This window comes from Schistocerca cancellata, chromosome 10, assembly GCF_023864275.1.
Source record: "Schistocerca cancellata isolate TAMUIC-IGC-003103 chromosome 10, iqSchCanc2.1, whole genome shotgun sequence".
Taxonomy (NCBI): domain Eukaryota; kingdom Metazoa; phylum Arthropoda; class Insecta; order Orthoptera; family Acrididae; genus Schistocerca; species Schistocerca cancellata.
Genome location: NC_064635.1, coordinates 69,813,569 through 69,840,110, shown reverse-complemented (window position 1 = coordinate 69,840,110; position 26,542 = coordinate 69,813,569). Strand labels below are relative to the sequence as shown.

The window sequence follows — 26,542 nt, the reverse complement described above, 5'->3', positions numbered from 1 at the left end:
TGTTGAGTGTGTTGGTGACTATGTAGACAAGTAGGTAAAAGTTGCTGGTTCATTTGTAATTTTTTGTTTAGGTACCTATTAAACTTTTTGGCAATAAAATTATTGTGCATATGTTTCTGATCTCCCCTCATAATAACGGTTATGCTGTCTACACCTGTCTCCCGTGAGAATGAAAGTATTAGCGATCCACTGGAGTCGTGCAAAATACCTAATAACCACTTGATGTCAGTCATCGACAAGTCAAATCAAAATTTCCAGATGCAAATAAATATGCAGAGCTCTCAAAAGCTGGCATTCCGAGACAACTAAATCGTGTGCAACTACAGGAAATGAACGAAGATGGAATAAGCCAATCACACACTATTTATGAATAAACACTGTTACTGGTGTGATGAGATTTTAAGTAGGATTATGAAGATCATTGCATAAAATGTTAGTTCTGTGCTTTTCAGTTGTAGTCAATTTCTTGACACACTGAATTATTTATTACTGTGAATTACTCACTACTGAAACCACTTTATAGAAAGGTGAAAGAGATGTAAACAGTTGATAGCTGATTTCTTTGCTATCACTGAGAAAGCAGTCTATAGGAGAAATGTTCTTGTAAAATGGAAGGTTTATTAAAACTCCTTTTACTGTGGTTTCAATGTTATAAAAATGTCTTCTTCAGAAGGAGATACTGACAACTGGATTACAAGTTGCAGCAGAGGTATGTTAAAATATACTGAAAGAAGTGTGTATAATATAAAATTTCACCTTCATAATAATTAAAACATGTACAACATGGTTGTGCACTAGCTATACAATGATGACAGAATACTAAATAACACAATTATGTTATGATTGTCTGATTTATTATGGAGGTGAAATTTTATATCTGACTGTCGCCTTCGGTTATATTTTAATGTACCTCTGCCACAACACGTAATCCAGTTGTCAATATTTCCTTCTGAAGATGATGTTTTTATAAATGTTGAAACCATGGTAAAGGAGTTTTAATAAACCTTCCATTTTGTAACTGACTGTCTGTTTCTTATTTTTACAAGAAGATTTCATCTAACAGTTGCTGCTCTATCCAAGTATAAAATTATAAAATGTATAGATTAGCTGTACTACTTCTCAATATACGTAATTTGCTGTCAAGCACACAATGTAAGAAAAAGTAAATTAACATTTCCAGGGGCACATTCAAAGGATGAGTGCTGGGACAAGAAAAATCAGACAATATTTTGAAAAAATTAAAAGGTAGTCCCAACTTTCTTAGGAAAATGCACAATCACCTAGAAGTTAATTGCATAAATATGCAAGAAATTGAAGAGAGAACAAAATATAGCAGCAAAATAGTTATAGATAAAAAAAAAAAGGAAGAACACTGACAGCAGAAGAAGAGAAGGGGGAAAATGAAGAAATGGAATATTTCTAAAGGCACAGAGCTACCTCAATGGCTTAAATGTAGTCCTTAGCTGGCCAGCCTGAAACGAAAGAGAAAGAAGAATGATGATGACAATAAAAGAAAGAAACAAAGGCTAATACTTTAGTAACATTTGTCGTTAAAAGTGCTAATGTTTCAGTGGCAGCTGTCAGCAGAAAATTACATGGAGTAATTGATGAGGCGCACCTTCACGGTCCTTCGCTTTACTGACGCCTGCAGCAATTTCTGCTCCGTCGCTCATTTTCACTCTCTTCGGTGTGGGACCATGGCGGGCGCCAACCTGCTTCACCTCCCCGGCCTCGTCAGAAGTGCCACCGCCCACTGCGCCGTTTCTGTGGGCCTCCTTAGAAGCCTTCTGTACCCTAAAAGTGTGAAACATTAAATGTTAATAATATCATTAACACTGACAACATTAACATGTGGATGACATCAGCTGAGCCTGATCGAAGACGAACAATTCTCAAAGCTCTGAGGCTATGGAAGGGTTCACCTGTGTAAGTGGGTGGCAGTGGAAACTAGTACTTTTTGTGTTCATACCATTGCTCACTTGTTCCAAAAATTGTGCTCTTGCAGTGGACTACCAGTATCTCATAAATGCAAAAATGTGCACTACTTGTGCCTGAAGTTCAGTTTATTGCCATATACAGTCAAACTTAGCTACAACATTCAAAGGGTCTTGAAAATTATGCTGTTCTAAACCAGTGTCATCATAACCAAGATTCGTATTTTCAATCTGTTGTGGTGCAAATGGAACATGTAAAATTTATTTAACCTTGTTTTATTTTATATACAGATCTCACTCTTAAGGTTACATGAATACAGTCCATACAGCATTATGTCAAGTACTCACCAAACGTCCTTACTTAGGAGTGAAGTAATCAGCCATTTTACTCTGCTGTCTATTTGCCCAATACACACTTTACATCTAAATTATAATCTATGTTCATTATTTCATTTGCAATTTTATTGCTTCCTCACCTAGCTTCACACATGTTCACAGTTCTAATGGCTTCTAAAGCATCACTCGCCATAGGGATAGGCACTTTATTTCTTTCTTCTTCCTCTCTTCTTTATCTACCTCATTCATTTTATAGTCACCGTGTCCCCAATTATTCACTTCATTTGAATTTCGTCTTCAGTTTGCATTTTGGTTGTTACAAGGTCATCATCTATTCTTGCATACATTTCATAGTCTCAATGATTGAGAATACCACAGCTGATTTCTGGCAGCAAAGCAGATAGTGGCAGATCAGTGTCATCTTACATGTCTTCAGTTACGGCAGCATTTATTCCTTCAGATGTGATTCCCACATGATGGAAACAGTTCTTGACTGTTTGGACTGTGATCCAGCTCCAAGCTGTGGCAATGCACCATCAGCCTAATACAAGAATCCTACTTTTTCTCAATGCATGGTATCATTTTCAGTAATATGAACTTACGATAATGTCATTTCAGGCTCCTAATTACTTCTTGGTCCATGCGCTGCAATAAGATTGTAGTATTTGCAGGAAGAAAAACAAGCTTAATATTCTCCAGAGCAGAGAGGTCAGGGCGTGCTGGACAGTTGTCAACAAGAACCAGTATCTTCCTTTTCTGACTTATAACCTCCTGATCCCAACACTTTATTTCAGCTCCAAAGAGTTTGGAGGTCATTTAGAACTTTTTCTTTATCAGCATTGTACTGCACTGGCACATTTTTTACACGCTTAAAACAGCTACGATTTTGTGACTTTTCTATCGTGGGCACTTTTTTCTTCTTAGTTACATCTGGGTTACCACAAACCAGAACTGTTATTCGTTCTTTAGATAACTTGCCAGTAACACATTTTCCCCCCCTTGAATTTCAGAGTTTTGTCTGGAGTCAGTTTAAAGAAAATGCCAGTCTTGTCTGCATTAAAGATGGCACAGTCTGCATATCAATCACAAATTGTAGGCTACGCAGTGGTGAGCCAATGTTGAATTCTTTCAATACTCATACTGTTGGCTTCACTGCTCATTTTGCCAAAAGTAATGCTGTGACATTGCTTGACTGTCGATCCAGCCACTGCTGCACACAAATTCCTCATCTTTTAACTTTCTGGAAAATTCCCCTGCTTTCACTATACGTACAGGTCCACTAATAGGTATACTGATGCTTCTCTGTTGCTTAAGCAATGTACGAAGTACCTCCTCCATGTCGCTGCATTCAGCTTTTCATAACTGAGAAATTTTAGATACATTTTGCAGTAACAACTTTTCGTTGTTCTTCAAATCATTTGGACTGTGGAATTTAGGAGGCCAAATTGACAACACATGTCAGCCTTTTTAGCTCTGTTCTCAATTTCATGAATCGCATTCACTTTTTCTTCCACCGTTAAAAATTTTATTTTACTGGCCACGCTGTTCTAAAATGTGTGCACTTTGAATTGTTATGGAAACGGACACCACGTGTACTGCTGACGAGTTCTGTGACTGTCACCCCTACTGTAGTATGAATGCACTAGGGTAACAATGAGGTGAGGAGTCTATACTACACCTTTTGTCGAAAGAAAGGCAGAGAGAAGAATATGTAAGGCTTCCATATTACAAAAACAGATTTACTTCTACAGTAAATTGGTTCTTGGAAAATCTTGTTGTTAACTGAGGCTGAAAATGTCATCATATAGAGCATTCATGCATATAAATTTGTCATATTAAGGAAGAATGAGAAGTATGTTCCTTACGAGGAACAGCACTAACACAGGAATCAAGTTAGAGCTGAATTGTCATTGTAACTGATGTCCTCATCAGAAAAATCTACTGTAATTTAATTTCTCATATCTTCATTTCTTAGTAAATTGTTTTACATTTTACAACCAGCTGCTTAGTAGCATGTGAGTTCATCACGGGAGCATAGTGCAGTAGTGATTCTGTGTGGCATGGATTCAGCAAGTCCTCAGAAGGCATTTGGTGATAAGTACCATCATACGTTTATGCACAGGTCATGCATTTACTGCAAATTATGGGCCGGTGGTTTGAGGCCACAAAGCTGGTGCCAAATAGTGCCCTAGATGTGATCCATTGGGTTAAGATCAGGAGAATTTAGTGGGCAAAACATCAATGTCAGTTCCCTATTATGCTTCTCAAATCACTATAGCGCGATTATGGTCTTGTGACATGGTCAGATATCCTGCTTGAAGATGCCACCACCATTGGAGGAGGTATCGAGAAGGTGGGGATGCAGCTGGTGTGCAATAATATTCTCACATTCTACAGATGCCACAGTGCCTCTGATGACTATGGCAGGTCTCACAGAAGCAACTCCCCCTCCGACTGCACAATACTGTCCCATCAGCCTGCATCTGTGGAGCAGTGTGTCTTTTGAGCAGCTGTTTGCCTGGAAGACTGCATATCCAGAAACAACAATACAATTAGCGTAACAAGAAAAATTATTCGTCAGACCGGGTGATGCACCCACAGCAATCTTAACTATCAATGTTGTTGGGTCAACATCGTAACACCTGGGGCCGTGAACTGCAGAACTCCATGTTTGACAATGTGCACCAAACGGTGTGTTCCAAAACATGTGTACCTATACCGGCATTGTAATCTGTTATTAGATCTGCCTATGTCACCACCTATCCTACTTTATGGAGTGGGCAAGCCTCTGACCTCCACTTCCTGTGATGTGAGGTGGATGTCCAACATCTTGCCCAGCTGTGGTTTCACGGTCCTTCGAGCACTTACCACAGTTTCCGAGATTCTTATTCCCAGGTGCAAGGCCATAACATAGTGTGTGCCCTTGTCAAACAGGCACATTTAAAGTACATTAGACTAAGCTACTGGACAAAGTCCTTCTTCAAATTTAGAAAAACAGTCACATTTTCATACAACTCACACGGATGTGGCCCATCTTCAGGCTCTAAGGCCCGACAGCGTCCGTGCCCACACTGTGCGGCAATCTCGGCTGAGGTTGAGAGTGGGGGTACGGGAGAGGTGTGGGGTGGGGAGATGCCTACTCGTATCTATCACAGTCAAGTTTCTCTCTAAAACCAGTTGTGTCGATACAAGCCCTGCGATTGAACCACTGCTTATGCTGCACAGCCTGCAGTGGGTATCTTGTTTCTCTCTAAAACCGGCTATGTTCATATAACCATAGTGATTGGAGAAAGTTTATGCTGCACAGCTTAGTGTGGCCAACTTACTCCTAAAGAACATGCACCTGTGGACTAAAAATTGGACCGTGTGCCTGCCAGTACATGCCCTACCAAAATTACCACACTTGCTATTAAAAATCTTCACACTCAGTTGGCATGAAAATGATTTGAAAGGAAATATTGACTTCATAGAACTGAAAAGTTTACTGCCTCTAGTACAATGCACAGTACACGTTCCTAACATTTCTATGCACAAGTACTGAAGTTCACTTTTATTTCAGATTGTTATTACTTTTCTGAGATAACCATTGCTTCTACCAGTCTTTGCTAACGACTCGCTTCTAATATTGACGAGTTCTCAATTCCAGCCACAAACATGCAATGTATTAAGGATTTATCAAACTTCTCACAGCACGTGGCCACATATTGTCCAACCATGTCTGGCATCCAGCCACGACTCCCCACCACTCTTCGCCTTGCCCGCCACCAGTATCGGTTGGCGCCAAACCCATATTCATGATCACTGAAGGTTCTCCTAATGGCAGTGTGCTGCACTAGACCGCTATGTGTAAGGTACAGGTATCTATATTCGAGGAGTAACTATATCTGTAACCTTATAAGGGGGATAGCAGAGTCAATGGCGGAGGGAGCGAGATGGGCAAGCATCAAAGAAATGTGAGCAGTGGCTCAGCAGGTGTGTGGGAGGCTCAAGTATGAATGCGGCATGGGCAAAGGCAGGTGGGGACAGGGACACAAAAGTTGAGGACAGGGTGGTTTCGGCAACGGAGGACAGTCCTCATGGTGCATCTAGAAAAACTGGAGCTACTGGGAAGAATACAGACAACACAGGCAGCAAAGTAGTCGTTCAACTCGAGCAGAACGTGTCGGGCGGCACACTCGGCAACCAGATGGTCTGGCTGTCTCTCAGACGCAGTTTGTAGGTGTCCTTTCTCATGGGCAGTCAGTTTGTCAATGGTCACACCCACATAAAATGCAGCACATTGGTTTCAGCTGAATCGGTAGACCACATGGCTGCTTTCATGGGTGGCTCTGACTTTGACTGGACAGGACTGGAGTAGGTGATGGTGGAAGGACATACAGGCAAGACCTCACATCTACAGGAGATTTCACGATTCATGTTACACACTTCTAGAGGTTGTAGACGAGACTTAGTAGGTAAAATTTTACATAGGAACCCAACAATGGAAAAGTCATTGAACAATGCTACAGACTGTCAAAGTTATAGGCACTGGAGCCTGTAAATGTATGTATCTACAGGATTATTCTGTGGTGATGTCACAAACTTTCAAGGATGATGGAGAAGGATAAATTTATCTATTTGAGGTAAGGGTCCCCATACTGGAAATGAATGAGTCGAAAGTTATAACTGAAAACCATTCTGATACCTCTGACAGTGGAATACGTGCACCAGTACAGCTGTTGCTAAGATTGTAGGGTAGGCAACTCTTAGAGGTGGTAGTGAGGACCAAAACAAGAAAAAAAATCCGGTAAACACCAGCTCTAAAATGCATACCTTAAGAGCTATGAGCACTTGTTCAATAGAGGAAACGTGCTTCACACTTGCGAAGATGAGCAAGTGCTGATAGCTCCTTCAGGTATGCATTTTACAGCTGATATTTAATAGACATTTTTTCTTGTCTTGGTTCATGCTACCACTTCTCAAAGTTACATACCCTACATTCTTAGCAACAACAGCAGTACTGGTACATATATTCCACCGTCAGAGGAATTGAATGATTTTCACTTGTAACTCTCAAATTGTTCATTTCCAAACCAGGGACCCTGACTTGAAACTGATACATTTATACGTCTCCATCATCCTTGAAAGTTTGCAACATCATCACAGAATCACCGTCCACATTTTTTACAGACACCAGCGTCTACAACTTTCATGCTCTGTAGCATTGTTGGATGACATTTCCGAACATGGGTTCCTACGTGAAACTTGATCTAGTAAGTCCCCTCTACAGCCTCTAAATGTGGAAACACACATTGTGAAACACACTGTAGGTCATATTATACGCGTGTGAAGTAAGGGGTCAGGAGCAAGGGAGAAGCAGAGATGGGCAGTAGCTTCAGTGGGTGGAGGAATACAACTGTGGAACAGGTGGAGGTGCGGATAGTGGGGAGGATAATTCTCTTTTCTGGGCACAGTGAAAGGTAGTCGAAATCCTGGCAGACAATGTGATTCGGGTGGTACCAGTTGCAAATCTGGTATAATACTCAGTAAGCTTGTATTTCTTTCACTAAATGGCAGAGCAGGACAGTGTCAAATGCTTTCCTGAAGTCAAGGAACACAGCATCTACCTGAGCACCGTTGTCTACAGAGCTATGGATCACATGGAGGAACACAGCGAGTAGAGTTTTGCAAGATCTCTATCTGCCAAACCTATATCAATTTTTATAACGGAGATTTTTGTTCTCCAAAAATGTCATAATACTTGAGCATAAAATGTTTCATAATTCTACAACAGGTTAATGTCAATGATATAAGCTTATTATTATGTGCATCTGTCTTATGACCCTTCTTGAATATGGGAATGACCTGCACATTTTCCCAGTACTAAGTACCCCCTGTTGCCCCGATAATCTATGATAAACTGCTGCTAACAGGGGAGTAAGTTCTTTCACATAATCTTTGTAGAATCTTATATGTATCTTATCTGGACCTGATTCCGTTCCACTACTAAATCATAAGCTGCTTTTCTCTTCCAAGATTGGCTACCTCAATACCTGCCATTTCAACGTTCCTACTACGACTAAAAGGAGGGACCACATTACGATCTTCTGCAGTGAACCATTTTTGTAAGCCTGAACTCAGCATTTCGGCCTTCTTTCTGTTTTTTCCCATTTTGGTGTCAGTATAGGCACTGAGTGAATTAATAGAGGATTTTGAACTGCTTATTGATTTTCTCAGCTAGGTTTTGACTGCTCTTGAATCTGTGCTGGAGCTCTCTCCATTTTTGTTGCAGTTTTCTAACATGGCTATTAAATCACAAGGGGCTTTCCCATCCTTTAAGACCTTGCTCGGAACATATTTGTCTAAGGTATACTGAATGGTGCTTTGGAATGGTTTTCCATTTGTCCTCCACATCCCCGTCCTCAGCACCAAATATTTGATTCTGACTACCCAGTTACTCTGCAATTTGTATACTGTAACTCTTGCTACGCAAAAATATTTTCCTATCCTCATTGAGACCCCCTGTGATACCTGTAGTCAGAGTTGCTTTCACAGCCTTATGATCACTGGTATCTTCCTCTTAGTTAAATGGTTTGATAAGTTGAGGTCTGTTTGATGCTAGAAGGTTTACAACAAAAAAATGGTTCAAATGGCTCTAAGCACTATGGGACTTAAAATCTGAGGTCATCAGTCCCCTAGACTTAGAACTACTTAAACCTAACTAACGTAAGGATATCACACACGTCCATGACTGAGGCAGGATTTGAACCTGGGACTGTAGCAACAGCACGATTCCAGACTGAAGCACCTAGAACCGCTCAGCCACAGCGGCTGGCAGTTTACAATGTTAGATTCTCAATTTGGTTCTTCGATCACTGGTTGAATTAATCTTTGGACAAGACATTCTGAATAATAACCAGTCTTGATAGCACGACTCTCCCAATTTATACCTGTCAAGTTGAATTTACGCCCTATTACAACAGAATGATCAAGAAAATTATTAATGATATTCTATAAGTTTTATCTGAAGTGCTACTGACCTAGGTGGACTATAAAAGCATCCGATTACCATTTTTGACTGCCCTTTGATACTTAACTTCAGCCAGACTAATTCACATTCGCAATCTGTGATAACTTCCTTAGAGACTATCAAGTTTTTTTATTGCAATAAATACGCTGCACCATTGGTGACTAAACTATCCTTACAATAAATATTCCAAAATTAACTTAGGATTTCGTTGCTTTTCACTTCCAGTTTCAACCAACTTTTTGTCCTTAATACTGTCTGGGTGTCATAATGTTCAATAAACAGTACTAATTCTGGGACCTTTCCTTGGAAGCCCCTGCAGTATACTAATTCCATACTAATCTTTTCTGTGTACATTCTGTGAGGAGGTGCATTCTCTGAGAACATTGTGGCTGATGTAATTTCGATTTTGGCAGGCAATTTGTCTCTGATCCCAAGGGCGGCGGTGGGGGGTGGGGTGGGGGGGAGGTTCTCTAACCTAAAAAATCACCACTTGCATGCCCCACGTACACCATTAACCTAGTAGCCACTTCCTGTTTGTTGTACACACCTGACCTATTAAGGGGAACCCAACAGTTCTCCATCTGACAGCGGAACTCAAGAAATTCACATCCGACACTGTTACAAAGCCATCCGAGCCTCTGGCTTAGACCTTCACTCTGCTCCAAAGCAGAGGTTTGTGACTGACCCTGAGTACAATGCTACAAATAGCTTGAACGTGCAGCCTGCCTGCGATGCTAGTTGCATTCAACAAATCAGCCATATGCTGGAAAGAGCAGAGGACAGCCTCAGAACCCAAGTGGCAGCCTTCACTAGTGCCATCAAGTGCCACTATTTGCAGCCAGTCAAACCCAGTGCCCTCGAAAGACATTGGCAGAGCCTCCTCCACATCACAGACGAAACGCCCCCCTCCCCCCATCCCGGCAAACACACTGAGTGCACACTGGAATTTTTTCCTGCCCTGCATGCTATTTTCATGATGGGCTTCACTAACCACTTAATGTCGGAACTCCCAATGACTGGCATACCCACCCTCTGAATTTGTACAGAATGTGCATGAAAATTGGTCATTGGCCCAACAGGAGAGGCATCAGGTGCTAGCTCAAAAGTATTATCAGCTGCGGGTAGCACCTCATATCTGTTGCTAAGGCTCAAGAAGCCAGCCCTGGGGGACATTCCCTTTCGCCCTTTACTCAGTGACATGCGAACCCACCACCCACTCTTAAGTGAGGAGAGACCAGTCAAATGATGCATATCAGAAGAGACAGTAACAACCAGGTCACCAGGGGATTCTAATGGTACCAAACGTGTTATAGGTCTCATCACTGTAGCCCCATGTTGCCACAGCTTTGAAGAACAGCCCAAAGCTTGTCAATAGGTGTCAATGCAGCTTCCAGCTGGTTACAGATAGCAGCCAATTCTCCTCCTGTCTGCTAACAAGCACATACCCTAGCCATATTGCACTGTGGGTTTGTGTTTGTGTTTTGTGTGTGTGTGTGTGTGTGTGTGTCAAAACCATTTTTTTTTTTAAATTGAATAAAATCTCAAAAGCATAAGCAAGCACTCAGGATTTTAGAAAGTACTAACAGACCCCTGCAAAAGAGAAAATTAGCTGACTGTGGCATTACCAAGTTTGGAATGTATGCAAAATATACTGAGGAGAATAAACAAACATTAAAATCTGCTCTGCTTAATTCACAATACAACCTGGGACCAAAAGATCTGTGGGCTCTTCAAACAGAAACAAATGTCTTTACTGGAAATGGATGCTCAACAGTTACTTTTTACTAGAAACTTTCCTTACACGAAAGCTACTGTATGGAAAAAATTCAAAGTCTAAAGCACCAATCTGAACTATATACTGTGTACTAACATGAGATTTAAATGCCGTCATGCAATGTGATGCTTCTGGTGGTAGAAAAATTGCACAAGGAAGCTGCCTCACACGAGGATATGCACTAAGGTTTATGCAGGACTATTGCTAGGTGTTTTGGTACCCTATGCAAGAACTGAAAAAGGAAAACCCATCTTTTTTACTACCATTGGGCTCCCTGATATTTCCCCTCCTCCAACACGACCAACATCAAAAGGCACAACAACATTGCAAATCTCCTATTATACTTTTAATCATTAAATTAAAATGACCATATGTCCTCATTTTCTGGGGACAAACCTCAATTTTCATGCTGTCTCCTCAATTCCTTTAAAGCAAATGTCCTCAATTTCTTATTAGTTGTCATCAACTTTTGAAATTTCCCAAAATAACAGAAACAAGAAGAATATGCTGAACATTTTAAACTAGAACTCATCTGAATATACCAGTGCAACCAAATTTGGCATTAGTTACTTATTTCGTTTATCTGTAAGACAATGAACTAATAAATTCATTGATTTTAGAAGTAATGCTATACTGATGGGGGACATGCCAAAGTATCAAACAAGATTATCTGAATAATCATGGTATTCCTTCATTTCTGGTTTTATTGAAATATTTTTCGAATGAGGATAAATCTCATCTTTTCCAGCATCCACTTTTGTCAAAGCAAAGACTTATTAAGCAACTGTTATGTATGGTTTTCAGAACAGTTCAGCATTTTAATTTTTCCTCTTTTTCATTTTTTCTCCCCATTTGCTCATTGTTTTCGCTGCTTGATTTGAAATTAACTTTTTCTACCCTTTGCTGTCCCTAAAATTTTGCCGCCCTAGGTGGTCACATAGTCTTGTCTTGTGGTACAAACCGGCCCTGGGTTTAAACAACAGAAAAAATTTAATGTACGTTGGCAAACACTAGTTTGCACAGTAAAATACACAGATACAACCCACTTCTTCATGGAAGTGTGAGAAAACACAGAAACTAAACTATATTACTCCAAATCAGCCAAATGCTAGAGCTGCTGCCTGCTGCTGCACTGACTGTCCGAGCCCTGTATTTGACAGTCTCTCAATTCATACTGTGCCATGTTCATATTGGTAACATATGTATGCTTCTCTATACAGGCATTCACTAGTCAATGGCTTCATAAGCAGAAACTGATAGTGAAAATAAATAAACAACAGTCTAAGTGAAGACAAAATGCCGTGAACAAATAAACAGTAATAGCTACAGTAAGTGACAATATCATCACACAGCTCGTACAAAACACAGAGTACAGGCTTTGACTTTTCACCTGGGCGAAACCTCAGCTGGCTTATTTTCCTTCTTCTTTGCAGAACTTTCTCCATCAGTTTTGACAACGGGACTGTGCTTCCTTCCAGGCCGGTCCATTGAAGCTAAAGCAGAGGGTTTTGAAGCATCCATAATTGCTGCAGCTCCTGTGAACAGCAATGTCACTTAACTTGTGTTGCCACAGGTTACCCCAAGAAATTACACTGTATGATCACACTTTCTTTAAATTAATTTGACCACAAAATAATTAAATTTACTGCTACCATTACAGAAAAGTGGTGGAGTGGAGTAATGCACCAAGTTTGCAGTAATTTGTAGCAATTTGGGGAGGGGGAGTTAATAACGTCACTTTTCTTGTATTTTTTTGTAGCATAATGTACACAAAAAATTGTCAACACTACTGCAGAACACATGAGAGATCTTCTCTATTACTACACTTATCTACATATTAGGATCATATGCCTTATCACCTTATCAAAGTGTGAGAACCAAGAGGTCAGGAGCTGAAGTAACAGGACTTCCGTCTGGCAATAGATCGACATTCCTCACACTTCATAAGCGTAATGGAAGGGTCCTTGTCGAAACTGTTTTTTACCTTCTTACTGTGTCCATGTTAATCATCGCTAACACTCGGATTAAGAATCATGAAAGAACGTTTATGTGGAAGAGGCATGAGAGACACTGGAAGGTTTCAGATTCATTATATAATGGTAAGACATATTTTGGAATCAAATTTTAAAGACATTTCCAGGGACAGATGTGGACTCTGGCCATAATTTATTGGTTATGAACTGTAGATTAAAACTGAAGAAATTGCAAAGAGGTAGAAAATTAAGGAGATGGGACCTAGATAAGTTGAAAGAACTAAGGGGAAACAAATACAGTTGAAGAAGAATGGGTAGCTTTAAGAGATGAAATAGTGAAGACAGCAGAGGATGAAATATGTAAAAAGACAAGGCCCAATAGAAATCCCTAAGTAACACAGGACATACTGAATTTGACTGATGAAAGGAGAAAATATAAAAATGCAGCAAATGAAGCAGGCAAAAGGGAATACAAATGTCTAAAAAGTGAGATAGACAGGAAGTGCAACATGACAAAGCAGGAATGGCTAGAGGACAAATTTAAGAATTTAGAAGCATATTTTGCTAGGGGGGAAAATAGATACCACCTACAGCAAATTAAAGAGACTTCTGGAGAAAAGAGAAGCCGCTGTATGAACATCAACAGCTTAGATGGAAAACCAGTACTAAGCAAAGAAGAGAAGGCTGAAAGGTGGAAGTAGTATAGAGAAGGGCTGTACAAGGGAGACTAACTTGAAAGAAATAATATGGAAATGGAAGAAGACGTATATGAAGATGAGGTATGGTACTGCAAGAATAACTTGACAGAGCACTGCAAGATCGAAGTCGAAACAAGACCCTTGGAATAGATGACATTCTGTCAGAGCTACTGACACCCTTGGCAGAAGCAGCTGTGACAAAACTATTCCATCTGCTGACAAGGGAACCTCCCCATCGCACCCCCCTCAGATTTAGTTATAAGTTGGCACAGTGGATAGGCCTTGGGAAACTGAACACGGATCAATCGAGAAAACAGGAAGAAGTTGTGTGGAACTATGAAAAAAATAAGCAAAATATACAAAGCGAGTAGTCCATGGGCAAGATAGGCAACATCAAGGACATTGTGAGCTCAGGAGTGCCGTGGTCCCGTGGTTAGCGTGAGCAGCTGCGGTATGAGAGGTCCTTGGTTCAAGTTCTCCCTCGAGCGAAAAATTTAATTTCTTTATTTTCGCAAATTTATGATCTGTCCGTTCGTTCATTGACATCTCTGTTCACTGTAATAAGTTAAGTGTCTGTGTTTTGCGACCACACCACAAAACCGAGCAATTAGTAGACGAAAGAATGTGCCTCTCCAATGGGAACCGAAAACATTTGGTCGCAAGGTCATAGGTCAACCGATTCCTCCACAGGAAAACACGTCTGATATATTCTATACGACACTGGTGACTGCATGTGCGTCACATGACAGGAATATGTTGTCGACCCCCCTAACTTGTACACTTGGTGAATGGGTAAAGAGATTCTTCTACCTTGCCCGATTTAGGTTTTCTTGTGGGTGTGATAATCACTCCCAAAAAAGTGATGAAAACATAAGAGTTTGTCACATAAACTGCAACAAATGAATGCAACATTTTCACAGTCACACAGTTTTCCCTGTGCTCTGTCAAAACATGTTTTTAACGTTTTCAAATTTTTCCCTGCGTAGACCGTCAAATCCTGCATATGTCCAAGCAAATCTGAAAATGTCCTGGAATTTTGGAGAGCAAAGTTGATTATGTGTGAGTGCCATGAACGTTGATAATTGTCTGAAAATAAAAAATTAAACTTTTCGCCCGAGGGAAGACATGAACCCAGGACCTCTCGTTCCGCAGCTGCTCACGCTAACCACGGGACCACGGCATTCCCGTGCTTACGCTATCGTTGATGTTGCCTGTCCTGCACATCGACTACTCGTTTTGTATATTTTGCTTATTTTTCTCATAGTTCCACACAACTTCTTCCTGTTTTCTCGATTGATCTGTGTTCAGTTTTTCAGGGCCTATCCACTGTGCCAACTTATTACTAAATGTGAGGGGGGGTGTGATGGGGAGGTTCCCTTGTGAGTAGCATGTATGAAACAGGCAAAATACCCCCAGATTTTAAGAACAATATACTGATCCCAATTCCAAAGAAAGCAGTTACTGACAGAAGTGAATACTATCGAACTATCTGTTTAATAAGTCATGGTTGCAAAAACATGAATTCTTTACAGAAGAATGGAAAAACTAGTAGAAGCCGACTGCAGGGAAGATCAATTGGATTTCGGAGAAATGTAAGAACATGACCCTAGAACTTATCATTGAAGATAGGTTAAAGAAAGGCAAGCCTAGACTTACAGCATGTGTAGGCTTGGAGAAAGCTTTTGACAATACTGAGTGGAATAGTCTCTTTGAAATTCTGAACATAGCATGACGTCCAATACAGGGACCAAAAGGCTATTTACAACTTGTACAGAAACCAGACAGCAGTAATAAGAGTCGAGGGGCATGAAAGGGAAGTAGCGTTAGAGAAGGGAGAGAGACAGGTCCAAGTTCAAGGAGAAGAAATAAAAACTTTGATGTTTGCCAATCTATAAGATAGAGTAAAGGACTTGAAAGAGCAGTTGAACAGAACGGACAGTGTTTTGAAAGGAGAATATAAGATGAACATCAATAAAAACAAGACACGGGTGATGGAATGTACTCAAATTAAACCAGGTGTTGCTCAGGTAAGTAGATTAGGACACAAGACACTTAAAATAGTACACAGGTTTTTCTATTTGAGCAGTAAAATAACTGATGATGGCCAAAGTAGGGAGGATATAAAATGTAGACTAGCAATGGCAAGAAAGGCGTTTCTGAAGATTGTTGTTAACATCGAATATAGACTTAAGTGTTACGATGTCTTTTCTGAAGGTATTTGTCTGGTGCGTAGCCATGTATGGAAATGAAACATGAACAATAAACAGCTTAGATAAAAAGATAACAGCAGCTTTTGAAATGTGGTGTTACAGAAGAATGCTTAAGATTAGATGGGTAGATCACATAACTAATGAGGAAGTACTGAACAGAACTGGGGAGATAATAAATGTGTGGAACAACTTGACTAAATGAAGGGATTGGTTGATATGACACATACTGATATATGAAGGGATCACCAATTTAGTATTTCTGATCAGTGATGTTTCCAACGGAAATAAACAAGTACTTAAACTCTGACGACACTCAAGAAAGAATAAGAAACCTTGTACAACTCATTCTAGAATACTGCTCAAGTGTTTGGGATCCCCACCAGGTTGAATTAAAGGAAGAGACTGAAGCAATTCGAAAGTGTGCTGCTTGACAGTTATGTCCATTAACACTCTGTGTGTGATGTTGCAAAGTGACACCGAAATGGGATGAGAACATGCGATTGGTTGTAAGAAGGTGCTTTGCAAACTCAAATGGGAATTCCCAGAGGGAAGGAGACTTTTTTTGTGAAACACAATGGAGAAACAGTCGCTACTGGATAGTAAATCTATACCTAATACAGCTGATGTCAAGGAATTTGGAGTCAGTGAATTAGTTTCTAACTACTGAGAAAGTTTTAGAGAACTGTCATTCGTAACAGATTGCCAGATGACTACTGCCATCGATGTAGCCTACATCTAGGGTACGGACTCCAAGGACTTGTATGGAAATATACTGACAGTAATTTTTCCCTTGCTCCACTGGAAGTGGAACAAGTGATGCAAGGTACCCTTTTCACCACGCACCATATGGTGGCTTACAGAGTACGTAGGTGGATGCAGAGGTAAACAAGGAAAGTGAAAGTAGGTTCTCGGTAGTCTGAAGCATGTTTGGAATAGTGAGAATGGAGTGAGAGTGGTGCTCACACATTAAAGTCACCTATAACAAGAACTGATGGAAACATTAAGTGTGAACCAAATTCCAGAAGGTGGAAACCATAAATCGAGAACAAATAAATTTACTTTTCCCATCATCATTCATTGGGTTTTGGTAAATGAACTGAGGATCAGGAAATAATTCGGATCCACCTCTTGGCAATACTGATATGATACTGGAAACTCCAGGGTGGAATAAAAACAATGGAAGTCATAAAGGTGATCACTAACCATGTAGATGAGGCACTGAGCCATTGACAGCAAATCAAATGGTTGTTGAGCTTTTTCATAATGTCCTACCTCACATATAGCAGCTGCATCAGTCAGGTCTGAAGCACGGTGTTATCTAAAAGCTCATCAATGATGTCAGTCCTTAATGAGCATTCAAAGTCTCAAGTTCTGTACACTGCCCATTACTAGATACATGTCTCCCAGGAACATAATATCAAGAGAAAGGAATTATTTCATGATCTTCTACTATGGACTGATGGTGAAACTAATTTTCTAAAACATTTTCTTACTAGTGAAAAATCAGACAATGGGAAATCCAGGATGGAATAATGATAATATTATGAAAAGGACAGATTGCTACTCACAATATAGTACAGATGTTGAGTTGCAGACAGACGCAACAAAAAGACTACTGAACATGTAAGCTTCTGGCCAGAAGAACTTCTTCCGAAATAGACAAAACACACACACACACACACACACACACACACTCTCTCTCTCTCTCTCTCTCTCTCTCTCTCTCTGTCTCTGGGCGCCAAAGCTGGACTGTGAGCAACTGCACACGACGGGAGAAGCAAAGTCTGGCCACAGTGACCAGAGACAGTGGTCATGTGTGAGCTGCGTTTGTGTGAATGTGTGTGTATGTTATCTATTTCAGAAGAAGGCCTTCTGGACAAAAGCTTGTGTGCTTAGCATTCTTTCTTACTAGTGACAAACTTGAAAATTTTTATACGATCTGAAGACTATGCACTATCCCCACAAACTGAACATTTCAACCTTAAATGAAGCTGAAGAAAGTAACACTGAGTAAATGTATGCTGATTTCCTCTTCTGATGGCCAGATGGTTATCCAGAAAGATTTTATCTTTCACACATAGGCAATAAACATCGTACTTTCAACAAACACATTTTGTCAATCAAAAATCACTCTGCAGTTACTCGGGTACATTCGTCCTCTGCCTTAGTCTCCGATACCTTTTTCTTGACAATGGGGAAGGAAAACGAGAGTGTAAGTGATAAGGAGCGTATCTAATTCAGTGGTAATAGACAGTAATTTCTAACAGAAATAGGAAGGAGTGAGACACAGCAACTGTGTCACACCGGTTCCTCACCTGTCGGGGGCGGCTTGTGGGGCCCACCCAGTAGGCCTCCACCGACAGTCGCCCCGTGCTTCACAGCAAACAGGCTTCCCACCCTTATGTCATCATCAGTAGGGTCTTCCTCACGAATGACGAACCTGCCTAGTTTTGTCTGATGCTGTTCGACCACTGCGTCTGAGCTCTTTTCTTCTTGTGAGGTGTGGAGCTTCAAGAAGGTCAAACCGTACTGCACGTGTCGATTGAACGGCTGGCGGCATACGACCTGTGGCAGAGTTGTGAATTAACTTTCGGATACAGTAAATTCTTAGAAATGTACCACGAAGGGCATTCTTCACTCTAGTTGCGACAGCATCTCTTCGTAATTGGAGATGTGGCAAGCCACTGGACCAATGGAAGCTGCTGAGCAACTGGAAAAAAAAAAATCTCATGTCATTCCTGTTTTTAAAAACAGTTAACAGACTGATGCACATAATGTTAGGCTTATAATGATAGAAAAAACCTAAGAAGTGCTGCTCTTATGTTAACCCTCAAGCAGGCGTCGCTATGTACGAAGTGCGCTAACCACAAATAAAATTCTTTTGCACCACTTCATTGTTGTTTTACAACTATGAGCCCATACCTATTCCTTCATTATTGCTTCAGTTAACACAGTGATAAATTGTGTTGTCATACTTCCAAGGGAGTAGCGGTAATACAAATAAACAGCGAGATAGATAAAAAAAAATTATGTTGCATGCAAGAAAATCACCCAGATTACAAGCTAGTAGCACAATCCTACAATGATGCAGTTGTCTGTGAGATAATTAGCAATCAAATAAGCAGTTGGCTGGGATCTGATGCAACTGCACTGTTTAATGCTTTGGGTGGGTCATTACTGTGGGGTATCACCTGTCTGTGACAACAGAGTGACATAATGGAAGTTTATTTCATTATTGTTTAATGAAATTATGCTTTACCTGATATTACATAAGTGTATTTTACCGTTGTCTAATAAAACTAAGATTAAAAAGTGATTTTGCTTATACATGTTTACTCTGGTAAAATAAAGACAGTTATTCTTTACGTATGTACAAACTACACTGGGTACCTGTTCGTATTATGAAAAACAGCACACCTGCTCGAGGGTTAAATGAGTAAATGGAACAAAGCCATCTGTCTACAATTTATGACCACAGTGGCACCAAAACAAAGGTTGACAGAGAGAAGGACGAAATAGTGAACTAACTCTCTCTCTTTTTTCTTTCCCCCAATACTGTTTCACTGAAGAAGACCATACTGTGGTTTCTCCTTTAAATAGTCCCATGAATGCAGAATGGCATACTGAAATAAGTGACTGTGGTATAGAAAAGCCACTGAAATACCCATCAGAGGTACAGCCACTGGACATGGCACGATAGCAACATGATTCTACTTGGAGTGTACAAAAGCACTTGTTATACTTCCAGCAGCAGTGTAGCATAGACTATGTCACACAAAATGTAAGTTAATAATTAATCTGTAAGACTGATTGTACCTTCATTCAAGAAATTACGTATTTGTTCTTGTATAGTGTTCTTTTACTTATTTACATTTGTTTATTTGATGGAATACAATGTGTTGAATAGATTTCTTTATGTATCCATTTATATTATCCTGCAAAAATTGACCATTTTCATTGATATAATAGCTCTTGTGGCTATCCTAAACTTTCTAGGGACAGTTTACACCTGTCTTCAAGATTCTGCCATTTCAGTTGTTTCAGTATTTCTGCGACACAAACCTGTGACCATTCCTGCCTTCCTTCTCTGTATACGTTCAGTAGCTCCTATTAGTCCTATCTGGTATGGGTCCCACACATGTGAGCAATATTCTAGGATGGGGTGATTTGTAAGCAATCTCTTTTGTAGACTAGCTTCCCCAGTATTCTATCAATGAACTGCATTCTAACACGTGCTTTTTCCATGACAAACTATGTGATCATTCCATTTCACATCCCTACAAAGTGCTACACCCAGGTATTTGTATGAGTTGGCTGATTCCAACAGAGACTCACTGATGCTGCAGTTGTGGGATACTACTTTTGTTTTGTTTTGTGAAGTACATAATTTTACATTTCTGGATATTTAGAGCAAGTTGCCAATCTCTGCACCAGGTTGACATCTTATCAAGATGTGACCGAATACTGAGCGAGGTGGCACAGTGGTTATCACACTGGACTCGCATTCGAGAGGAAAATGGTTCAAACCCGCATCCGGCCATCCCAATTTAGGTTTTCCGTAATTTCCCTAAACTGCTGCAGGCAAATGCTGAGATAGTTCCTTTGAAATGGCAGTGCTGACTTCCTTCCCCATCTTTCCCTTATTGGGTGGGACTGATGACCTCGCTAGTTGGTCCCTTCCCCCAAATCAACCAACCAACCAATCTGATGAATATTTATGCAGCTTTTCTCAAATATAGATAACTGCATCATCTGGGAAAAAAAATTAGTATTGTCAGCAAGGTCATTAATATACAACATGAACAGCATGGATCCCAACACACTTTCCTGGGGCACACCTGAAATTGCCTGAACATCAGACAGTTAGTCTCCATCTAAAATAACATGCTGTGTCCTCCATACCAAAAGCCCTCAATCCAGTCACAAATTTCACTCTATACCCTATAAGATAGTACTTCTGACAGTAAGTGTATATGCGGTACTGAGTGAAATGCTTTTCAGAAACCAAGAAACACTGCATATTTCAGTAGACTAATAAAGTGAAACTAACAGCACATTGTGTGATGCACGGAACAACAATCTTCGCGGAAGATTATGGAAAGAAAACACACAGAAACTTTGGTCATATGTTAAGGTTGTCAGCGGCCCGAAACACTCATAGTTGACACAGGAACCAAAATCAGGGATAGCAAAGCAAAAGCAGGAGTGTGACCTCTATATTCAAATATTCATTAACAAAGAAACATCCATGAGTTCTGCCACAGTTTACTTCTCATTCCATGGCAAAAATAGTGATACATATATCAGTGACATTAAGAAATAGATAAATTTGCTACAATTATGCAGAGCCCATGGATCTGAAGGAGTACCTGATAGATTCTATATGGAATTTGCAGCTTAGTTAACCTCTCCCTTAACTATAATATCTCTTAGAGTTCTCGAGCCCACTTCCAATCATCCGTGGACCACTTTTAAGTAGTTAGTTTTATTCACATGCGGATCATTTTTACAAATGATGCAGGGTATGTATGGCATTACAGTTTACGAACAAAAAATTACGATTAATATATATACAGGCATTTACATAATCACAGGCCTAGTTAGTCGAGGTTTTTGTAGTAGGAATTCAGGGAAACTTCATAACTTAAAAGACTAGTGCTACACTGTTCATTACTGGGCACACTACACATAAATTATTCCATAATGTAAAAAAAACATCAAATGTGACACACTGTGTGTGTGTGTGTTTTGCATTTGTGATTCCAACCGTACCTTTACACGATCCCATCTTTCATCTACTGCTGGTTTGCTAAGTTGGTCGCGGCTGAACATTCGGACCCTGTTGGGATGCTCCCCATTTCGTGCTTCCATTGGTGTCATAAACGAAGACGCTACTAGGAGAACCTAAACAAAAAAAGTTAACACCTCAGCAGAAACATACTTTATGGCTGTATGGAACATTGTCTGATATCAATAATACAAGCTTTAGAGTTTACTTTGAAATCTTCCGCGTCTCCCGAAGAGCGAGCAACAAGGACTTCTACGAATGCAGAGTGTTCATTTCCAATATCTACAGAACTGATCAATGATGATTTCTCTAGCTGCAACACGACTGAAATCTGGTCTTCTCCTGGGTTCTTACATTTCCATTTCTTGTAGGTTTCAGTCCTTAACAGATTTTTGGCAGGGTGATTCTGTAGTAAAAATGAATAAAGTTTTACCTCAAGAAACATATGACAACATACAAAATCTACCACCACTTTTACACACATAACAAGGATTGTATTTTCAGAACTTACGGGATCTTCGCTGCTACAGCTTACAACACGATCAAACTTAATCATGGGCATATTGGCATTCCACGCGTTGCGACAGAAACAGAAATAAATTTCATGTGACGACAATTGTCTGTATATGAAATGTAATAATTAAACTAAAATATCACTAATATGAACTTCACATCCGGCCGTACAATCTATACCACAGTTTTACAAACACACGCCACAAACATTGCCCAACACATACACAAACTACGCCACCACAACAAATTGTACACTGTTTGAGGGATATATGATGTTATATCTTGGCGCGAAAAATGTTCCACTGAGCGCCTAAGATATGAATAGTTCCTCACTCCTACTGTAGGAAATTGTATCAACTTATATTCAAATGTTTGAAAGGACTCACAAAATATACACCATGTAAAAACAAATTTGTGAAAAGTGCCACAATTTTCTGTGTGTTGTACTTTGGAAAGGAATAAGATTTGTCTCCTGCTGACCTGCTGCTCAGTACTGTGAGACCTGTGTTTTATCTTTACGCAGAAGATGCATTGTAGTTTGTTAGTGAAAGACTGTGGAAGTGTTTACGACTTACGTACAAAGTGGTCAGCTTAGTGTTGTTTACAGCGAAGTACTACAACACAAGGAGCACGTATTTATTGTTTGTAGCAGATCGTGGTGACTCTAATATGTAGAATAACCAACTGGTGTAAAACCTTACATTTCCGAACATATAGTGTTCGAAATCATTGTTGGAGATTGTCGAAATCGAGCGTATTTTTAATTTACACCTATAAAAGGGGCAAGGATTTGGCATGGCCACTATGACACTTCGAGTAACTGGGAAACGGCGCAATACACCAGGACAACGAGGCGAAGGGAAGCAGTTCGAGTCGGTGGACGTCAAAGCTGATTTCATTTTAGAAGCAGGTGCGTAGTGTTAAGGCTGCATTTGACGTGAATCAGTTGGGAAGACCAAGTTTACTTGTCGGTCTTCGGGTTTAGCATACTGAGAATGTAATGCCTGAAAGTAATTTCATGTAGTCTGCTGGAACCATGCTCATTATCTCTCCCCCTCCCCCTCTCTTTCTTTCTTTAGTAAAATAATTCATTAAATTATATTTGGTTTTATCTAAACAGAAATTGCACTACTTGGTTTTGCACCTCTTTTTTCTAAATCTCTTGTATTTCACATGATGTTCTAAAAACTCGTCTGCTAAATAGGAGGAGTGAGAATGATGAAATAATTTTTAACTTATGTGGAAGACATTTGCATTGTACTATTCGACGCTAAAGTTGTAAAAGCTGATGTCCTTACTGACTGGACATGAAACTTGAATTCGTTTTGCATTGCATCACGTTCGTGAATAATAAAGCTTTGTTATGCAAGTCAAATTTTTTTCTATAGGTAGTGGTAGGACTGAAGGCTTTAGAGTGAGGAGCGCCCAAGAATTTGTTTGTTGAGAATATTGCTCTGCTCTTGCAACTCTCTTGGGAACTAGGAGGAGTGTTATGCCGGAATATAATTCCTTATCAAAGAATGCTGTTAATTTGGACAATTTGGATGGATTAACTGAAGTCTTCTAATCCACTTTGGCAATTGACAATTACATGCTCACCTTTAAATGTAACCAAGGCTTTGGGCCATGCTACAGATCAGTCTGTTGGCACAACTTACATTTCAAAACATCAGCTAGGTGTAGGAAAATATCATCAGCATTCTGTTCTATTTCTGACTGTGCATATATGGTATTACGTGTCGCAACTTCATTACATTGTGAGATGAAGCCGACATCTGGTATTTGCAGGTTCAGTTGACCCATTCAAACAGTACGAAAATTTGTTTAATTGGAAAGCACTTATATACTGTAATGTATTTTATTAATTGTTTCATTTGTTTTTTCTTAAATTTGTATGCCATTTTGAAGCTAAATGTATCAAAAATTGTATTTTTGGGGGGTAATTCTGCTGGAATTTTGGGCAAAACCAAAAGTTGTGATTCGACCTAGGTGCTTTGACCTGTGACATCATCAATATGGAAGGCACCACTATTTCAAGCATATTCGATATGACAAACATAATGCACTCAATACAAAGACAAACAAACATAAATAACATGTAAAATAAGTAACCCCAGCAACAGAATGAGACTAACAGGAGAACCTCAATAAGTGGAGGGTATTGGATGGGGCAATCCAAATACACCACAGTAAGATTTGACTTGTGACATCATCAAGATGGAAGACACTTCCATTTCAAGCATATACAATATGGTGACCATAATGTCATTCATTACAGTGACAAACAAACATAAATAACATGTGAAATAAGTAATCCAAGCAACAGAATGAAACTAACAGGAGAACTGCGGAATTTCACTTGACCTATATAGCTCAGCCAAAGATGGGAATAACAATAATTCCACCCCCCCACCCCCCCAGAAACATCTCACGCCAGACGAGTGTAACCCCTATGTTTGCGTGGTAGAGTAATGGTGGTGTACGCGTATGTGGTGAACTTGTTTGTGTAGCAATCGCCGACATAGTGTAGCTGAGGCGGAATAAGGGGAACCAACCCACAGTCACCGAGGCAGATGGAAAACTGCTTAAACACCATCCACAGACTGGCCAGTTCACCAGACCTCGACACAGTTCCACCGGCCGGATTCATACTGGGGACCAGGCGCTCCTTCCCAGTCCGAGAAAGCCGTGCGTTAGACCGCACAGCTAACTGGGCAGGCATGATAATCATTACTTCTTATGTAGGTGGACACCAACAAAATACTTTCACAGTCTGAGAAGAAAGTTGGTGATTGAAACTTCATGAGTAGATCATGCCACAATGAAAAGCACCTTTGCTTAATGATTGCTACCCCAATTTACGTATCATATTGGTGGCGCTCTCACTCTCTGTTTCGCAATAGTATAAAATGAGATGCCCTTCTTGGAACTTTTTCTATATTCTCCGTTGATCCTATATGATGTGGATCCCACACTGAAAAGTAGAGGACAAGCAAGTGTAGTGCAGGCAGTCTCTTTAGTAAACCCGTTGCATTTTAACAGCGCTTTGCCAATAACTCAGTCTTTGGTTTGCTTTCCCCACAAATGATATAAGTGATCATTCTAACTTAAGTTGTTTGTAATTGTAACTCCTAAGTACATAATTGAATTTACAGCCTTTAGATTTATGTGGTATATCATGTAACCAAAATTTAGCATACTCCTTTTGGTACTCATCTGGATGACTACACATTTTTTATTATTTAGAATCAATTGCCACTTTTCGTATCATACAGGTATCTTTTCTAGATCGTTTTGCAATTTGTTTTGATCATCTGATGACTTTATAAGACAATAAATGACAGAATCATCTGCTAACAATCTAAGATTGTTACTCGGATTGTCTCCTAAATCGTTTATGTAGATCTGGAACAACAGAGGGCCTGTACCACTTCATTGGGGAATGTCATATATTACTTCTGTTTTAGTTGATGTGTTTTGTCAATTATTATGAACTTTGACCTATCTGACAGCAAATCATGGTTCCAGTCACACAACTTAGGCGGTACTCCATATGCATGTGATTTAATTTGATATCACTTGTGAGAAACAGTGTCAGAAGCCTTCTGGAAATCTAAAAATATGGAATCACTTTGGCAACCCTTGTTTCTCATTACTTTTCGAGAATAAAGAGCTAATTGCATTTCACAAGAACAATATTTTGTGGATGCATATTGACTGTTTGTCAATAAATTGTTTCCTTTTAGATAACTCCTAATGTTCAAACACAGTATATGTCCCACAACTGTATTGCATACCAGTGTTAGTGATATGAGTCTATAATTCATCAGATTACTCCTATTTTCTTTCTTTGGTATTGTTGTGATTCATGCAACTTTCCAGTCCTTAGATATGGATCTTTCAGTGAGCAATCAATTGTGTATAATTGCTAAATATGGAGTTATTTTATCGTCATACTCTGAGAGGAACCTGACTGGTATTCAATCAGGACCATAGGCCTTACCTCTGTTAAGTGATTTAAGCTGCCCTGTTACACCAAGGATATCTACTGCTTAGCTACTCGTGTTGGCAAATGTTCTTGGGTCGAATTCTGGAATATTTGCTTCATCTTCTTTGGTGCAGGAATTTCAGGAAACTGTATTTAGTAACTCTGCTTTAGTGGTATTGTCATCAGTAACATCACTGTTGTTATTGTGCAGTGAAGGAATTGACTGATCATAATCCCTGTACCTTCAGGCAGGGGGGTTACTTTTGTGGCGGCATTCGTAGCGACAAACACTTCGCTGTAGAAACGGCTTACGAAGTCA

General features: G+C 39.9%; 2 protein-coding genes across 3 annotated transcripts in view; one reads left to right on the top strand and one right to left on the bottom strand.

Moving 5' to 3' along the window:
* Window positions 1-22,503, bottom strand: part of LOC126106366 (DNA repair protein XRCC1-like) — a 71,994-nt gene extending 49,491 nt beyond the window's left edge. For both annotated transcript variants that reach the window (XM_049912630.1, XM_049912629.1), the window contains exons 1-6: window positions 22,234-22,503; window positions 21,931-22,128; window positions 21,707-21,838; window positions 18,250-18,499; window positions 12,444-12,588; window positions 1,619-1,794 (exon numbers count right to left, since the gene is read on the bottom strand). In XM_049912630.1, the coding sequence (XP_049768587.1) occupies window positions 1,619-1,794; window positions 12,444-12,588; window positions 18,250-18,499; window positions 21,707-21,838; window positions 21,931-22,128; window positions 22,234-22,284 (952 nt within the window). In that variant the 5' untranslated portion in view covers window positions 22,285-22,503. The remainder of the gene's footprint in view (window positions 1-1,618; window positions 1,795-12,443; window positions 12,589-18,249; window positions 18,500-21,706; window positions 21,839-21,930; window positions 22,129-22,233) is intronic.
* A 313-nt stretch (window positions 22,504-22,816) lies between these two features.
* LOC126106118 (thyroid adenoma-associated protein homolog) overlaps window positions 22,817-26,542 on the top strand; it is a 230,947-nt gene continuing 227,221 nt past the window's right edge. Inside the window, 1 exon segment of the mRNA XM_049912364.1 lies at window positions 22,817-23,145. Within this exon segment, the coding sequence (XP_049768321.1) occupies window positions 23,031-23,145 (115 nt within the window). The 5' untranslated portion in view covers window positions 22,817-23,030.